The following is a 17911-nucleotide window of genomic DNA, read 5'->3' on the forward strand; positions in this document are numbered from 1 at the left end:
ATAGCACTATATGTGCTAGGCTCGTTTCCATGAATTCTGATGCATATACGCACACTAATGGTTTCGTTGTGATCATGTGAATGGTTTGGAAGTGCAGGAGTGGAGTGGAGAGTCCCACGATCGCATTCAGGACGGAGTCGGAAGTCGAAATCCTGGACGATGGGTTCAAGTGGCGCAGGAATGGGAAAAAGTATGTGAAGAACAGCCCATATCCGAGGTATGCGAAATGACAAGTCCAGAGAGAAGTACAGATTTAAAAAATAACTGAATTCTGCTTCAGGTGATAAGAAGTTCCGATGCACTTAAATTAAACCGTTAGTTTTTGGATAACTTGCGACGGAACTAATCCCCCCCAAACAAGTTCATAGGACTTTGGTTATATCCATTGAACCAATAACGTATACATGTTTGCAATCACCTTGCTGCCCTGTAAATATTGCAATTCTTTCCCATTTTCCGTTTCTGTACAAGTAAATATGAAATCTTCAGTTGGGTGCCATAATTCTCTCTCTCTCTCGCGCACACAGAGTTCGTGATGATAAATTTTCCCTTGGTTTAGTTTCTAGTGATCACAGACTTTAGTTTCTTTCAAAGCTCTGATAATAGTTGATTTATTATCTATTTGTTATTTTAAAAATTTAATTTATAAAAATTTTTAATTTAAAAATAAAAATAAAAATTTGAGTTGATTCCAATTCCTATATTGAGATAAATCAAATAACAACAATAGAAATCATCCATTTCGATTTCGATTTCGGTCACGAATCAAATGCTTCAGAAAAATTGACCATTTCAATTTTGATTTCAAGTCATTCTGATTTTCATTTCCATTTTTATTTCGGTCATGAACCAAACACTCTCTATATGTCTCCCATCATTTTCATTGTAGTATTGTCATTTTACTAGATGTCTCAGTTTTGCTGACGCTTTGTCATTCAATAAACACAAATAAAAAAACTAGAGGATAGGCTTCCAAGTCAAGGAGACCCAGTAACAAGATAGCCCTTTTTCTTTGAAGACGAACAGCATGTATAAAATATTTTAGTTTTGGTCACTGTAATTTAAATTCGATGCACTCCCTCTCTCTCTCTCTCTCTCTGAGAATTAGAGTAGCTTAACTAATTGCTACCTCTCTCTTAATTGATTTGTGGTGGTGGTGGTGGTGGTGGCAGGACCTACTACCGGTGCTCAACTGAGGGTTGCTTAGTGAAGAAGAGGGTACAAAGAGACAAAGAAGACCCAAGCTATGTGATAACCACCTACGAGGGGACGCACAACCACATGAACCCCGGTGTTGCTACGCAACCCAAGATAGGGCGCCTCCAGCTTCATGAAACCTGAATGCAATTGCTTCGTACGAGCCATAGTACTCAAAGTGCCATGCTTGTGGGATTTTATTGGAAAGAAAAATAATCCTTCCTTCTTAATTATCCAATAGTTGTTTATTGTTCCTGTCATTACTGAGAAAAGTTTTCAGTTCTGTGCATATGCTTTTCACTTCTCGTGGAAGTGATTTGCTCCTCTTGTCGAATGAAACTTATTTCTTGCATCAGTTTGTTTGCACTCTTTCCAAAGATTTATAAAATTTATTGCACCTTCTTTTTAGGTAATTATGTTAGCCGGATATTTTCATTCTTGCAACCATAGGAACTAAATTAATAATGCTAGTGCGACATGTTGATCTTACAGCCAGAATTTTACACCGACGTAGACTTAACAGATATGACGCAACAATTTTTCACAAAATCTTCTTCATGCTTTAATACATGGTAAGACGGTGCTGGTGCAATGCTTTGCAGCGGACAAGTTTCTTGGACTGAAACTGCTGCCCTTGTTAAACCATCCCAATTCTCTCGTAACGTACCAGTCCGAAACTTGAAAGGGGATATGATTGGTAAATGAGCCCTCGTATTAGAAATCTTTGTGAATGCCTAGAAGAGTTCTCTTGTCTCTTTCCAGTGCTTGGTTGTCCGCGAAGGCTCTTTCCAGTGCCCTTACCATATTTGTTGCTGCACTGAGAAGCAGCGTGTTATACTAAAATCTACTCTGCATTTTGGCATATCAAGTGTCACGTCTGGAAACTAGAAGCTCATGTTATGTAATTGCTCGGCCGCACAACCACTAAACTTTTTTCTCTATTTATAAATTGAAAACTAGATCAATTTTTACGATGGTTCCATCAATTCCTGGATTGTAGAGAAGAATAATCAATTTTTATATGTATCTAGGTCTGTTATTCTTTTAGTTCTTACTCGAGCCAAATAATGAAAAATTATCATATCCAGTTCCTTCAAGGGATAGATTTTAAAAAATCCACCTACCCCGATAACAAAGAAATCTGATTTGAATGATTATGTATTAAAAACTAAATTGACCAAAAGAATGGGGCATAATTATTATGGAAAACTCCTATGGCTCAATGATCTTTTATATTTCTTTCGATAGTAATTCTAGGTACTCTTAGATCAAATGATAAAGAAATTGTTGAAAAAAAAGATGATTTTTCTCGGAAGAAATAAAATATTTGATTTATGTAATAGGAAAAAAAATTTTCATTCCTTAGCTGTAAAGATATATGACTATGAAAAAGGGATTAAATGGAACAAACAGGATTGGCTGGGTGGTAGACTCATGAAAATACTTGTTTTTCTCATATTTTAGACCTTAGCTCCATGGAATAATATATTATTGCCGAAATATAGAACAATTAAAATCTTATATGAAAATACTATGCGCGCTATATGATTTAATAACGAATCATTAGTTTATTTGCATAACTAAAGAAAATAGATAGATTTTTCTCTTCATCTCAAGCCGATGGATCTTCTTAATTGAAAGATCTCCCATATATATAATACACATTTTAGTTGATTAAGCCTAATTCTGATTATTTTGTTCGAAAGCAAAAATATCCATAGAGATTAGTTCGTCCTATTCAGATATTCATGATCAAAAGGTACTAAATTCTGTTTCGGATAGACCCTGAAAGGAGAAAAAAATCTAGAATGCTAACAAACGTCTGTCTATTCTCTAATTCATCTGATCTAATAGTATCTATTTTGGAAACATTGAGTGCCAAAATCATTGAATGGATAAGTTGCCAATCTCTAAAATAAATATACTTTATTTGCTAGGTTATGAATATTAATGGGTATTTTACCAGATATTTTTATTAATCTACTCTTTGTGATTTTTGTTGAATCATATACTTGGGGGTGGTATTTTTATGGATGCTGTTTTGCAGTTAGCTATCTAAGAGAAAGTTCTGTTGAGAGATTGGTCGCAAGTGCATAATAATGGCATCGCCATCATATGAAGGGCCTGTTTAGATAGTTGGGCCCAAAATTCTATAGAATTTATGGCCCAGCCATCATAAACATCGGATTATAGGCTGAGTTAGGTTCATATTTATAAGTATCCTGAATCACTTTCCAAGTGGCCTGGCCTAAATCCCATATAGAAAAAAAAATTTCAACAAATAATTTTTTTCTTCCTATAAGATTTGAGCCAGTCCACTTAAAAGATGGTTCAAAATACTTGTAAACTCAACCTATAATTCAATATTTTTAATGGTTGTATTGAGCCAAACCATGAATCTATAGAATTCTGGATCCATCCATCCAAATAGATCCTGAAGAATACCTTTCTATCTTTAAAAAGGGTGTGACAAATTGGAAGAATAACAAAAAGAAGATGATGACAAGGGTTAAAAAAAATGAAGATGTAGTATAGATGGGAAAGCATTATTAGTCTTATATTGATTATGAGTCAAGAGAAACTCGGACTCATATGAGATAGAATCTTTTTTCTCATGTAAGATATCTTTTAAAGAGCAAAACTGTGAAGCCTAATGCTATAGAGGCTAGAAGCCAAAGCGGACAATATCTCACGTATGTAGAAGCAAAGACCAATCTGCTCGAGCCACGAGTCTTTGACCACAATATTGGCACCCATCGTGGGACTGACGTGCCTCCGACGGACTATGATGCACCTTCCACAATTTTGTCCAAAATTCTTCTTGACCGGAAGACTATGTTATAGTGTAGATGGAAGAGTATCATTAATCCCATATTGATTGTAAGTGAAAAAGGACTCTAACTTATATCGAATGAAATATTTTCTCCTGCATGAAGTGCATTTTAAAAGACAAAACTGTAGGACACTGTGCCATAGTGGCCAGAGACTGAAGCAAATAGTACCTCACGTACATCAGAGTGAAGATCAACCTATCCGAGCCATGACTCCGTGAACGTAACAAGAGGCATGGACAGCAACAGATCAGTACTCTAAAAGGCATATTGGGGATGTAAACATTGTAAACTTCTTTATTAATGAAAAAGAAATCAATGTCATGGAGTAGAAGTTTACTTGGGAACGAGTTATTTCACGATGCCAACAAGATGAGCAGATTCTGTACTCTCAATTTATATACGTTTCATGCCAACAAAAATAAGAAGATTTAAAACAAGAAACAGCACCAAACCCTACCACAAAAAGGGTGAAAGCAACAGTACCAAAGGCGCCAGCCACCTCGATGCTTATGTCCCCTGATGATTGTTTTAGACGGAGGAATGGAGAATAGATCCAATGTGCTTCATCAGGGCTGGGTTTTGGATTGGGGGAGGTTATTTGTTGTGGTATAGCCCTCCAAACTTGCTGACAGGCCTCCTAACCATATGAAGAGGGAATTTTGAGGGGTTGAATGGTACGTAGAGCAAAATTCCGCTTAATAGTCCAATATCTAGAAACTGACGCCTTATTTTGGTTGGTGCAGATCTGAGCATTTGTAACGTTATCTTGGTTCTTGAGAGTTAACAGAGCTCACCTTATCTTGGTTGGTGCAAATGTGAGCACCCTTGGACGCAGAAGATATGCCAAATGAGAGCTTGTAAGTGCAGACCCTCCCTACCTGGTCATGTATTTTCTGACCAGGATCAGATTTTCTAGCTGGCAAAAGTCTTAAGCTGGCTGATCTGAGTACATAGAGTTTCTCTTGGGCTATGGGATACATGGTTCTGCTACAACAAGTCGAATCCATTTGGAGTTTTTGCTACAAAAGGTTTAGCTCATGTGGTCAGATGTTGTTCTGATATGGTTATTATTACAGCATCTGTGCCTCAGCGTTTAACCTTCATAATGGGTGTAATCCTATTCTTGAAGCCTCCTTATAGCAGAAGATCCTGCATTAGACCTTCAAGCACATCTTATAATGTATATGTATTATCCTCCCGACCTCAAAGACACTTTTGTGCAGTATACTAGTGGTGGATTTGGGTTAAAAGTGTCAGGAAAAGAGCTCCAAAATATCATTGAGGGTTAAGTACTGAGCTAAGAAATGAGGCACATTCACATGACCGCTATGATGAGGATTGAAGGGAGGAGCTTATTGCTATTACAGCATTCATGGATAGATTTTGTTCGTCACAGGATACTTACAGCCACCAATAAATATTATCACCATGTTGTGTTCTATGATCTCATCCTGCAGGGGAAAGAAAAGCATTGCTTAAGATGTTTCAATGTCCCCCTGCCTGCCCTTTTTTTCTGTTTGTAATCTGTTCTACATCAATGAATGGTCTATGTAGAAAATCGGAAGCCAACTCCATTTTGATCTCTAAACATGCATTGCTATAACTTGTACAAAATCATCCATCTACTTTAAAGAACAGTCCCATGTAAGAGTTGTCTCAAAGACATAGTTGAGTGTAAGATTTGTCTGTCAACATGAACATAATCCTAAGGAAAAACCCTCTAACCCCAGTTTGTAATATAGGCTGCTTTCTCACTTGGTCTCCTAGAATTCTTTCACAGTTTGCACGCCTGCTAACTTAAAAATCTCCCCCTCCCATTTATCACCCCTCTGCTCAAATCTTAGAAAACCACTGCCTGCTCAGATATTATTTTAGTGGGCTTGCTCACATTGTCATGAATGAGTTGCCTATTGCATGTTGCCGTGGCATCATATTGGCCATTTATGTGGGCTTAGCTCCATCAATAGTTTCTTGTTGGAGGTCATTTTCTCAGCAAGTTCAGGAAGCATATCCATAACGATCAAGCCCTGTCCCAACCCTGATATTTTGTTTCACTTTTTTCAGCAAGGTGAAGTAAGATTGTTATTTCCAAGCACTCCTTGCATTGGTTGAGGCAGCTTAACAGTGAAAAAAAAAAAAAAGATCAGATAGCACATATAATACCATTACTCAATGATGTTAAAACGGTTCTAATGCACATATAATGGCTGTCACATTATATATTATAACCTAAGAGAGCTGCCCCGATTCTCCCATGACTAACTATTCTTTCAATACTATTAGGAAAAAAAAAATCACCAACTGAAGGTAATAAAGAATGTCAAGGAATGGTCTCTTGCTAAATGTAATCACTCGCTCGTATGGGCTTATATATGCAAAAGAAAAACAGCAATAAAAGTTGCTTTCTATTGATCTTAAGCAGTCGTGCTTAAAAGTCAAAATCGCAAATTAAAGACATGTAACCTTAGAATTTCAATTTTTAGTGTTGTCTTATTGTCTACTTACTGGCCATTAATAATTACTCAAGAGTAGAATGAAATAAATTCTTAAAAATTAGCATCATTTATAAGTATTATGAGCAAAAAGAAGAAGATGTGGAAGGGATTTACCGGATCCTTGATTGAGATTAATCGAATTCTTGACGGCCAAAGCAAGGACGAACCGCCGTAAATGGGAAGAAATCAAAGAAATTTGATGGGGGTTTTGGTGAGGAAAAACCTAAGAGAGGGTGAAGCGGAGTTGCTCGGCCTTGGAGAGGAGGTGTGCCTTCTCGACGCCACCGAGGACCTCGCGCTTCTCAAGCTTCTCGACCACTTCCACGCTCACCTCCTTGGTGCCCTCCGCGAAGAGCCCCGTCCCGTACCAGAGCTTCTACCAAATCTCGTCGTACCGATTCACCTTGAATCCAAAATGGGATTAGGGTTCGTAATATACGACATAAGAGATCAAAAATTGGCCCTTAGAATGAGTTTGGGGAGGGGGACGCAAGATACCTCCTTTCTCGGGGCCATGGCGAGGATGTTGAGGGGCTTGCTCTCGGAGGAGCAAGGAGGGGCAGCGGAAAGAATAGTAGGCGGCGGCGGATATCGTTGACGCCGCCATTTTCTGGGGGATTTCGGCGAGATTAAGATCTGGTCGGTGGCATTGGTGCGCAGCCATGGGACTTTAGGGTGTCTTCTCCTCTTCTTCCTTCGTTCCCTCACCGATTTTTCCACCAGCAAACGGCAAAATCTGATTGGAGCCGGCGGAAGTGGATGAGGCTTATCCTGTAGGGCCCATATGTCTGAGTGATCCGCACGTGAGATACGCACGCAGCGAGAGATTGTATCCAGTTTTTTTTTTTTTTTTGGTTGGGTGGGGTTTATTCATAGGCGGTTTAAAAAAATATATGCTCTATTTATGTTGACTTGGTATCTGTCTTCTTTTTTTTTTTTTTTCTCATTTTGAAAAAAAATAAATTAAATTTATTTATTTATTATTAAAAAAATTTTAAATAATTTTGATTAGTTAAAATAAACCATAAAGATTTTGAGTTTGCACCGTGATGGTAGAGATTATGTTAAATAAACATTTTAATACGATGATTCGTGATTTTTTTTTTAACTTTTTTTTTATATAAAAATCTCACGACTTTCAATTTTTGTTCAACTGTAATTAATAATATTTATATAATACGGTGTTAAAAAAAAAAAAATTTGACTCCGATGGAGCACATCGATATTCTTAAGAACATAAGAGGGCAAATAAGGATGGGAATTGCTATTTAAATATTATAAAATAATATTAACCGGACAAGTATTGGATAGGTACACCGAGGGATATAAAATCTCCCACTATTTTGACTTTCAGCATCAAGTCTTTCAAAGCGTCTTGGTATTTTTAATTAAATGTATGAAGACTAACACATGTCTTCTTGACCAAAAGAAATAGCAAACCAACGACACAAGCACCTAAAATGTTATATGTATACAAAAGTTGATTTGATGGAGTGATTTTTTTTTGTTCTGTTAAGTCTTTTCTACGACTTCATTTAGTTACTTGGGCTACCAAATACCATAACTTAATCAACTTTAGGTGCTAAGATTGTGGTATATATAGATTGTTCTAATATAGTATGATTGTTGTTAATTATATTGAGCTATTTCATGAAGTGATCAATCAATTCTTAAGGTCTCTTGAAGGACATTTGCTTGAAAAAAAGAAAGAAATGAAAAAAAAAAAAATCTTTGAGTGCTCAGAAAGTGGACATTATTACATATTCTAATATATATTAAATTCGTTATTGTGCTAACATAATTATATATATGAGTTAGCAATTTCTTGCATAAACAACAGCAAGATGTCAAATTCATTATCACCTTTTAGGTTCCAAGCCACCATCAAAAGGAATAATGTTGCTCTTTCAAAGAAGGCACGAATCCATCTTGGCAGGATAATTAAGTGCTCTTTACAGATTGATGCTTCTAGCTAAAGCAAAAGTTTAGACCGTTCATATCCTCAATCAAAATAAATGATGGAACCATCATAAAAATCTGATTTTTTTCTTACAATTTATAAATAGAGAGAAAAACTAAAGGTTGTGCGGCCAAGGAATTGGAAGCCCGCAAGTACCCAATGTCAGTGTGAAGTTTTGAGAAGTGACACAACATTTGCCGAAATACAGAATCGTTTTTTTTAAAAAAAAACAAACATAATATTCTGCTCCTCAGTGAATCAATGTGTTGTCGAAAGAGCCATAGCGGACAACGAGCACTGGAAAGAGACAAAAAGACATCTTCGAGGTTTTCACAAAAATTTATAATATGTGGACCCATTTACCAATCATATCCCGTTTAAGCTTCGGACCGGTACCTTCATGAGAGAATAGGGATAGTTTAACAGGGGCAGCGGATTCAGACTAAGAAACTTGTCCGCTGTAAAGCATTGCAGCAGCAGCACCTTCTGACCATGTATCAAAGCATCAAAAAGATAATGTAAAAAAAAAAAATATTGCACCATATCTGTCAACTCTACGTAGATGTAAAGTTCTGGATGTGTATTCCCCACAGCCTTTTAATGAACAAATTTTGGTGACTAATGTAGATTCTTCTCCTTTCTCAAAAATCAAACCGACATATCGCACTATTATTATTAATTAAGTTCCTATGGTAGCAAGAACGGAAATCTCCGACTAACATAATTATCTAAAAAAACGTGCAGTAAATTTTATAAATCAAGGCAACAACTGCAAACAAATGGATGCAAGAAAAAGTTTCATTCAACAAGCCGAGCTAATCATTTGCACGAGAATTGAAAGCATATGCACAAAACTGAAAACTGATACTCAGTAATTACAGGAACGATAACCATCGGAAAAAAAAGGAAGGATCCTTTTTTCTTTTCCTTTTTTCTCCAATTAAAACCCAAAAGCATTGCAGTTGTACTTCGCTAGTGGCTATCTATAGCCAGACTGAGTACTTCGGCTTGTGAAGCGATTATGTTCAGGTTTCATGAACCTGGAGGCAGTTCACAACCGGCCACATAAAACCGACCAGAGGCGGTGTCTTTGGTGGTGTAGTAAACCACACCGGGGCTCATGTGGTTATGTATCCCCTCGTAGGTGGTTATCACATAGCTTGGGTCTTCTTTGTCTCTTTCTACCCTCTTCTTCACCGGGCAACCCTCAGTTGAGCAACGGTAGTAGTTCCTGCCACCACGACCACCACCAAGCAATCAATTAAGAGAGAGCCAGCATTTAGTTAAGCTACTCGATTTCTCAGAGAGAGTGCAGCGAATTTTAATTACAATGATCACAAAAATGTTTTACGCATGGAATAAATCTTCAAAGAAAAAGGGCTACTCTGATACTGGGTGTCCTCGACCAAATTAGAAGCCAATCCTCCAGTTTTATTTCTGTCTGTTGAAAGATAAAGCCTTAGCAAAAAACTGACATCTAGTGCCAACGAAATTTGAGCCTGCGATCGCTAGAATACTAAATCAAGTGATTATTCATAATCAGGAACTCTCTCTCTCTCTGTGTGTGTGTGTGTGTGTAAGAAAGAACTGCCTCTTCGCAGGGCAGCAAGGTGATGGGAAAAATGGTCAAGTTATTGGTGCAATGGCTATAATCATAGTCCTATGAAGTCGTTGGGGGCTCGGTTCCATTGTAAGTTATCGGTGCAATGGCTATACCTCGGATTTGGGCTGTTCTTGACGGACTTTTTCCCATACTTGCGCCACTTGAACCCGTCATTCAGGATCTCCACCTCTGACTTCGTTCTGAATGCGATCCTGGACCCTTCGGCCACCCTCAGCCTCTCCAGTACTCCACTCCTACATTTCCAAACCGTTAACATGATCACAACTAAGCCATTTGTTTGTGGATATGCATCAGAATTCATGGAAAAAGGCCTAGCACAATGCTCAGCAGTGCGATAAGACGAACAGCACATTAAGTAATGAATCTAATGCTTTATACCTTCTGGTACTACTACTACTACTACTAATAGTAGTTAAGTTGCTTCCACTAATCTGGCTAGCAGTCTGATCAGCATCGACCATGGGAGAAACTGCATTTACTGGTTGCCCAAATGAAGCCGGCGCCAAGCCCTCCTCGAACAAGATGTAATCGGAGAGATCGAATGCCGCCGATTGGTCAGATTGAAGATCATCATAGGTCAAGTCACTCCCTTGGCCAGTTTGGGAAGGGAAGTAGGCCATATTGGCCAGTGCATGCAATGGAGCTCCCACTGCCGCCATGATCTCCTAACACATATCTTCCTATATATATATAGTGTCCGATATATGCACATAAATTAAAACATATAATTTGGTACAGAAATCTAAATTTAGTTGTATGTCATGGCCACCCCTTCCACCGAGCTTCCTTCGCCTAAACTGGAAGCTTCTTTGCTGCCGCTGCTGCCACCATTCGCCGCCGCAACGTGCTCGACCCGGCGCTTCTAGAGTCGCCGGCGCTTATAAGGTGGAGCCCGAACCGGGGGGTCAGCTCTTCGGCCACTCAAAATTCTGGTGCGGACCATCTCAAAACCTGACACGTGTCCCCATTCTTGTGGGACCCTTATCCTGTCTGAAATAGGTGGGCCGGCCTTGGTGGTGGCGCCCGCCAATGATTTCCTACCATGCTGCCCGGGAAGATTCCTTGTGGTTGTGGATTGCTGGGATACGTCCTCGTCGTGGGCACTTGGTGCACGTTTGTAGCCATTGGATGATGATTTGATGGCTTGGATTGAGACGTCGATAGCCGCCGGACGCCAACTGAGGTAACAACGGCAGTCGTCTACAGCTGATGTCATCATCTGTCCAAATCTTAAGGTATCTGCCCCACCGGAATAGCTATCCCTCGGGTTTCGTGTCCGTGGATAAACTCTCATTAGCTTGATAGCATATCCCATTCCCATGGATATGATATTCAGTGATATTCCTGAGTTGTATATTTTGGATCCCCATGATGCATGAGATGAGGTTTTCAGGCTAGCGTGGACCAATATCAAATCCGCATACAGGTACCACTAACATGTCCCTTTGGGCCCAATCACGTTGGCCTTGTATGTCAAACATATGGTTAGAAAGCCAATTGTTGTCTAAAATGAGATGGATGAATTAAAACAAGTAAACCTTACATCTTAGGTTTGTATAGATGCTCAAGTAGTGATGGACCAAAGCAAAGAAAACAAAAGAAATTCAGCTATCAGTGCAAGCTAAAGAAAGGGACAACGTCATCACAGACCAACATCCCCTTCCACAAGCTTTGGCATCGATTTTGTTCAGTGATATGTGGAATTGGTTACTGTAGGTGTTAGTTTACTTTTGTTTCCTGTTGGACCTCCTCAGTTGTACATCCTCCCCTCCCCCAACAGCCTCAAAATAAAAATAAAAATAAAAAAAAAGTACACAATAAGAAGAAGAAGAAAGCCAAGGCAAGAAAACAATGGATGATGAGGAAATATTGTATGCATCCCAACCTGCTCGCCTAATTAAGTTGAAGAACGCCAGGTTCGGCAAGTCCATAGTTCATGTTTCTCATATCAGTGCATGATAAGATCTTTCAGTTGACATATAAAGTATATTCTGCACAAGTTCATTTGCACAAGTCGTTAGATAAATCCTTGAAATTAAATGCAGTGCAGCAACAGTTTCAGCACAGTGGTTGCATTGAATTAAATAATAGAAAAGTTTGTTCTTGTCCTCTCATCCATCGATCTCTTAATGGTTGTTGAAGCTTTAGAGCGGACTAGACTTTGATCCAATTAGGTCATTTGTGATAAGATTTGTCAGAGTGTTTTGAAAGCTTTGTCAAATCTCATGTTAGATGTTCACACTTTCATGTATCGCGGAAGCTACGATCTTTACGGCCATGCACCTCTTGATAGGAATTTTTTTTGGTCTCATTCACTACATAATACATCACATCAACGCTTGACTAACATGCTTGCAGCCACTCAAAAAAACTCCAATTAGAATGAAACCACTTTCAACCCTCAAATTTCTTCTTAAAAAAAAAAAAAAAACTCAAACTTTAACAAGTAGGTGTTCTTCTGAGCAGGTTCCCTGGTCAGTGGTTGTCAATGATTCGCCTTTTCAAAGCCATTTTTAAATTCCACAAGAGAAGTGAACAGTTGATTTCAACTTGACATATAGCTGGCTTTAAAGAAGTGGCCGAGCTATCACAATCCAAAACATTGAAAAAGGCTGCATTAATACCATATTTTTATACTTTATAATTATCTTTTTTATATACGCCATCTAGTATTTATGCAGGATATTGCTGAACAAGTGTCTGGCTGAAGATTTTTGGTAGGAAGGCTTGACATGTTATTTAACTTTTCATGGTGCACACATGCAATGTACTAACTGCATGCCTTTTTCAAGGTGCACACTACGTAACAATGGTGCATTTTTTTTTGCTTGCACGTCACATATACAATATCAGTTATTACGAAATCTCTTTCAAAACTATGCTAAGTGGATAAATATAAATTAAAATCTCTTTCAAAACTATGCTTAGTGGATAAATATAAATTAAGATATTAAATGGTAAACTAGACAAAAATCTCTATTTTATGTTTCAAATTAAAAGCAGCTCCCTACTTAAGTTTAAATTATAAGTAGCTCCCCATTTTAAATATAAATTAAAAGTAACTCTCCATTTCTAGTTGAAATGACTGTTATACTCTTATACTCTCATACAGTTATACAATAAGATAATATTATTTTATAATAATGCAGTACTGATTTATAATAAGACAGTACTATTTTCTAATATCATAGTATTGTTTTATAATACGTAACGCAGTACTGATTTATAATAAGACAGTACTATTTCCTAATATTGCAGTATTATTTTATAATACGGCAGTACTGTTTTATAATAACACAGTACCGTTTTATAATAGTATTATATTACAATAAAACAGTACTATTTTATAATAAAGTAGTACTGTATTATAATAACAAACTACTGTTTTATAATATCCTAACATAATAATAAGGCAGTATTGTTTTATAATAAGATAGTATTACATTACAATAAGATAATACTATTTTCTAATATCGCAGTGTTGTTTTAGTATTGGTTTATAACTGCAAGAGCAATTTGGTCATTTATGCCAATTGAGAAGTTGTTTTTAAGTGAAACTCAATTGAGGAGTTATTTTTAATTTTAAACTCAAATGGAAAGTTTTCACTAGTTTATCCTCTCTTAAATTGTAAACTGAGAGTCATATTTTTTAAAATTTTTTAATTTATAGTAGCAGAATTACTAGTTAAAATTTTATACCTCGGGACACTGACGGTTGGAAAACACCTCCCAAGGCACCAAGATAAAACCTTCTCTCCGATAAAAGATAAGTGCAACTGCTTAGCTATAGCAAAGTCATTTATATACATTGGAAGCTCCGTGATGCTTGCCATATTAGCTCATAAAACTATATTCCATTTCAAAAAATATAATGAGCTTTCTATTTATAACATGATACTGCATCAAATAATCATGAACATGGTTCTGCATTGGGATAAGTTACGAGGACTCACATTAAATTCTAGGACAAAAAGATACGGGGTTCAATACTTGGTAGAGTTGTCCTCCGGGTGTAAGATGGGAATTAAGGTAGAGAAGGTGGGAATTAGTTTCTCTTAATCCCAAAGAGAAAATCCTAATCTTAAAAAAGGAGAAAAAAAAATTTTTTTTTTGATGGACCCCATATAATATATTATTTATGGACCCAAATTTACCACCAAACAGCATCGTGGGAGGAAACTTCTAAGCTATATCCCATGAGACGTGTCATACCATCGCTGGCTGGTGTCCGAGTCATGCCAAGCCCCTTCTTCTCGGAAGGTCGAAAGGGAGAACCAGACGGTGAAAGCGGTGACTTCTGCTGGCTCCCTTTTTAGTAGATAGGTTTCCATAAGATTCATGTTGGTTGTTGGTGGGGTCCTTTTTGACACTCCAAAATAAAACAAGACTTATAGGGTTAGATCGTGACGAGATTACTGATCCGGATGGACATCGCTTTAAAGTCCCTATCCAACATGGAAATTGCAAGGAACTAGACTGCTTTGTTCCTCAGTAGGAGCCTGTCACCTTTATCAACAGAAATCTCTGATCCCACATATGTAAACATATACATATATAAAATATCTAATCTCATCAACTGGGTGCGGTTTAACTGTTAACCAAAATTTTATTTGTTTTTATTATTTTAATATATTAATTTTGTTGAAATATACCAACGGACGACCCCAACGGACGACCCCGATGGACGACTCCGACGGACGACCCCGACCGACGGATGACCCCGACGGACGACCCCGACGGATGACCCCGACCGACGACCGACGGACGACTCCGACGGACGATCCTGACGGACGACCCCGACCGACGACCGACGGACGACCCCGACCGACCCCACTTATGCCGACTCATCGTCGGGCCTGCGTGTCCGACGTCCGATTTCATCGACCGACCGATGGGTGCCGTTACCGACCAACCGACGGCTATCGCCCGATCGAGGATACGTCGGTCGGGCAGACTTTTTCCGCTTTCCCAACCGACTGCACTATGGAGTCCGATGCCCGACTCCTGCAACGTGCCCGACTGACTGTTGGAGGGACCCAAATTTTCACCCGACGCCCCTCAGCTGGCCGCCGACCTATGGTCGGTCGGCTCTTCCAATCGCCGTACTACTGCCAGAGACCGTCAGTCCTGACAACGACCTGCGGCACTGCCGCCTAGGGACATTATCCCACCTAAGGCATGGGTCAACCCTAGCGATTTGACAGCACCACGGTGATTTGACACCCTCACGGTGGCTCTGACAGTCCTCAGTGAGTTGACAATACTTCAATTGTCCGCGCCATTAATGACGGCGCCATACCATGCTCCACTATATATATCGGAGAAGGCAACAGTGCTAGAGGTCGATTCGAAATCCATGAACTCCCTCCTCTCTAGCTCTCTCTCTCGTTGAGCTCTCTGTTTTCATTTCACTGTTGCCTAGTCTCCTCTCTGACTTGACCGTCGGAGGATCCCCACCGGAGCCGCCTCCAAACAGTGTGGACTTTCTTTTGCAGACGCTCGTTCCCGATGACCAGACGAATAGGGAATTGATCGCAACAAGTTTTATAAATTAGATCGTAAAGAAACAGATTCATCAACTCAGAACAATCAAAAATCAATATGGTCAAATAAATTATAAAATCTAAGAGCCGTTCCTCAAATCCGTCATTTTTGGCGGCGACTTGGTCATAACAGATGGTAAGGTGGCCGAGGCAAAATTTAATTTCTTTTTTCCTTTAGGAATACATTATAAAAATATTTACTTGCCTTGTTCTAGTCAAAAACAAATTCTTCATAAAGTATACATGCTTCATATCCTTTACACGTGCTGAATAAAAGAAGGGGAGTGGAAGCATCGTAGTTTCGCAGCCAAACACACTTCACCAAGGTGGAGGGTACTTGAGTTTCAGATGCACGCTAATTAAAAGCTGTTGATTCGGACTTTTAGTCCCAATCAAATGACTCCAAGTAGTTGCATTCCCATTTACGATAACCAAATATGTTTTGACTTGGGTTATCGAAGTCGTGCCTCGGCCTAATGGAACATCACATCAGATGCGACTGGCGGCAATATCAAAGAACCTTCTCGCCACCACGGTAGGAACCTAGCTCCCTCGTGTAATGCAAATGGTTATTAGAAAATGACCCCTATATAAGATGAAGAAAGGCCACAAATACTTCACACTCACTTCACAAGTTATGGCGGCTCTAACGGAGCTTTCAGACACCACCATGCTCCACTCCTCTCTTCTACCATCAAATGACTCAACCAGTCACGCTTGCTGTGATTTTTTCTCTGCAAACTCCTTCAGCCAACCGGTGCTCGAATGTTCCGATCACATAGCGTTCATTAATGAAGGCTTGTTTCAAGGCCTGCAACTACCAACAAGGATTGCGGCTGAGGAACTGGTACATGCCATTGCTCCGGTGGATGTCAGCGGGGAATCCAGTGAAGACAGCACGACGAATAAAGCAATGTATGCGTTCCGTTATGTTTTCGATTAAATTAATCTCGTTTTATTTTCATTTTCACTCGATGTTTGTAGATGGAGCGCTCATTTTGCTAAATGCATTCATTTAATTTTGTGATTTAGGCTATGTGTGGGTGAGATGAAAAGGATGAAACCGGATGCCAGGTGTAGAATTGGGTTTAGAATGAAATCGGCGGTGGAGATACTGGATGATGGATTCAAGTGGCGGAAGTATGGGAAGAAGTCGGTGAAGAACAGCCCAAATCCAAGGTATGGGTCCGCTAGATCTTTTTCGTCTTCTGCAGACTTCTTACCATTTGATGCGTGCACACCACGCAGAAATATGGCACCAGCGTGTTCTATATAATGCATAATATAACCATGGCTAATTAATCTTGCTCCCATTATTATTAATCTTCATTTGTTCTCTTGCAAACCGGCGTAGTCTTATATTACCCGAACTGTTTATCCAAAGCTAATTAACTTTTTTGGTGCCATCCGTCTGTATATTTGGCTATAAAGGCAATATCATGATACATAAAGTTCCGTTCCGATTATTTGCTCCGTGGTGAACTCATTGAGAAAATATATGCTCGCAGGAATTACTACCGTTGCTCCAGCGAGGGTTGTTCTGTAAAGAAGAGAGTGGAGAGAGACCCTCAGGATTCAGACTATGTGATTACAACATACGAGGGAGTGCACAACCACATTAGCCCAGGTGCTGTATCTTACGGTCGTTATCAATGCATCTCTCACTCTTCTTGATGGCTAAAGATACATGGAGGTCATAAGCTGCTATTTCTTCATATTTAGTAAGAACCGGAGCTGCCATAACCGATGCCATACCATCTACCAATTAGATAGCTGCTACCTCCCCATGTCTTTGACATGCGCTTACCCGATATGTCGCTCATATATTTCAAAGCATCTATCAGCACAATCAAGCCAGACCCAACTCGCTGAAACCCTACCTAGAAGGAGATATTTTTGGCACTTCGAAGCAGCAACATCAGTACCCAACAATGAGACCTGGTTAAGCCTGTAATACCGTTGCATTGACACGATCTTCTTCTTTTTTATTTTTTTGGTAAGTATTGACATGATCTTCTTTGATAGCCACGCACAGTCGATAGAAACTCCGAGCTATTTGTAATGTGAGAAGCATGGCAGATGAAATTTAACTGCTGAAATGAATGTTCTATATACAGCACAGATTCAGATTCCGGCATCAACGGCAAAATATTAGAATGCTACTGCTTTACTGCAAAAAAAACAAAAAAAAGAGGAGGTATAATATATATATATATATATATATATATATATATATATATATATATATATACCACCCT

At 38.9% G+C, this 17911-nt stretch overlaps 2 protein-coding genes and 1 long non-coding RNA gene across 8 annotated transcripts; 1 reads left to right on the plus strand and 2 right to left on the minus strand.

Moving 5' to 3' along the window:
- Nucleotides 1-1626: 1626 nt before the first annotated feature.
- Nucleotides 1627-7280, minus strand: LOC105055418 (uncharacterized). Of its 6 annotated transcripts, XR_012138214.1 has the most exons (5): nucleotides 7025-7280; nucleotides 4369-6929; nucleotides 4200-4241; nucleotides 3891-4030; nucleotides 1627-2009 (listed from the first exon to the last, which is right to left on the minus strand). It is a non-coding gene; the product is annotated as an uncharacterized lncRNA (long non-coding RNA). The 6 variants fall into 6 exon arrangements; XR_012138213.1 differs by having other exon boundaries at nucleotides 3891-4241; XR_012138212.1 differs by having other exon boundaries at nucleotides 4200-6929.
- Nucleotides 7281-9268: 1988 nt separating this feature from the next.
- On the minus strand, nucleotides 9269-10793 carry LOC105055340 (probable WRKY transcription factor 51). The gene is made up of 3 exons (XM_010937135.4): nucleotides 10489-10793; nucleotides 10203-10343; nucleotides 9269-9717 (listed from the first exon to the last, which is right to left on the minus strand). The coding sequence occupies exons 1-3, from the start codon at nucleotides 10767-10769 to the stop codon at nucleotides 9519-9521; spliced, it is 621 nt and encodes a 206-aa protein (XP_010935437.1). The 5' UTR covers nucleotides 10770-10793; the 3' UTR covers nucleotides 9269-9518.
- A 5476-nt stretch (nucleotides 10794-16269) lies between these two features.
- Nucleotides 16270-17772, plus strand: LOC105055190 (probable WRKY transcription factor 51). Its single transcript, XM_010936979.3, has 3 exons — nucleotides 16270-16568; nucleotides 16686-16832; nucleotides 17162-17772. Exons 1-3 carry the CDS (start codon nucleotides 16291-16293, stop codon nucleotides 17325-17327), a joined length of 591 nt encoding a protein of 196 aa, XP_010935281.1. The 5' UTR covers nucleotides 16270-16290; the 3' UTR covers nucleotides 17328-17772.
- The last annotated feature ends 139 nt before the right edge of the window (nucleotides 17773-17911 follow it).

Source organism: Elaeis guineensis, chromosome 2 (genome assembly GCF_000442705.2).
Source record: "Elaeis guineensis isolate ETL-2024a chromosome 2, EG11, whole genome shotgun sequence".
Taxonomy (NCBI): Eukaryota; Viridiplantae; Streptophyta; class Magnoliopsida; order Arecales; family Arecaceae; genus Elaeis; species Elaeis guineensis.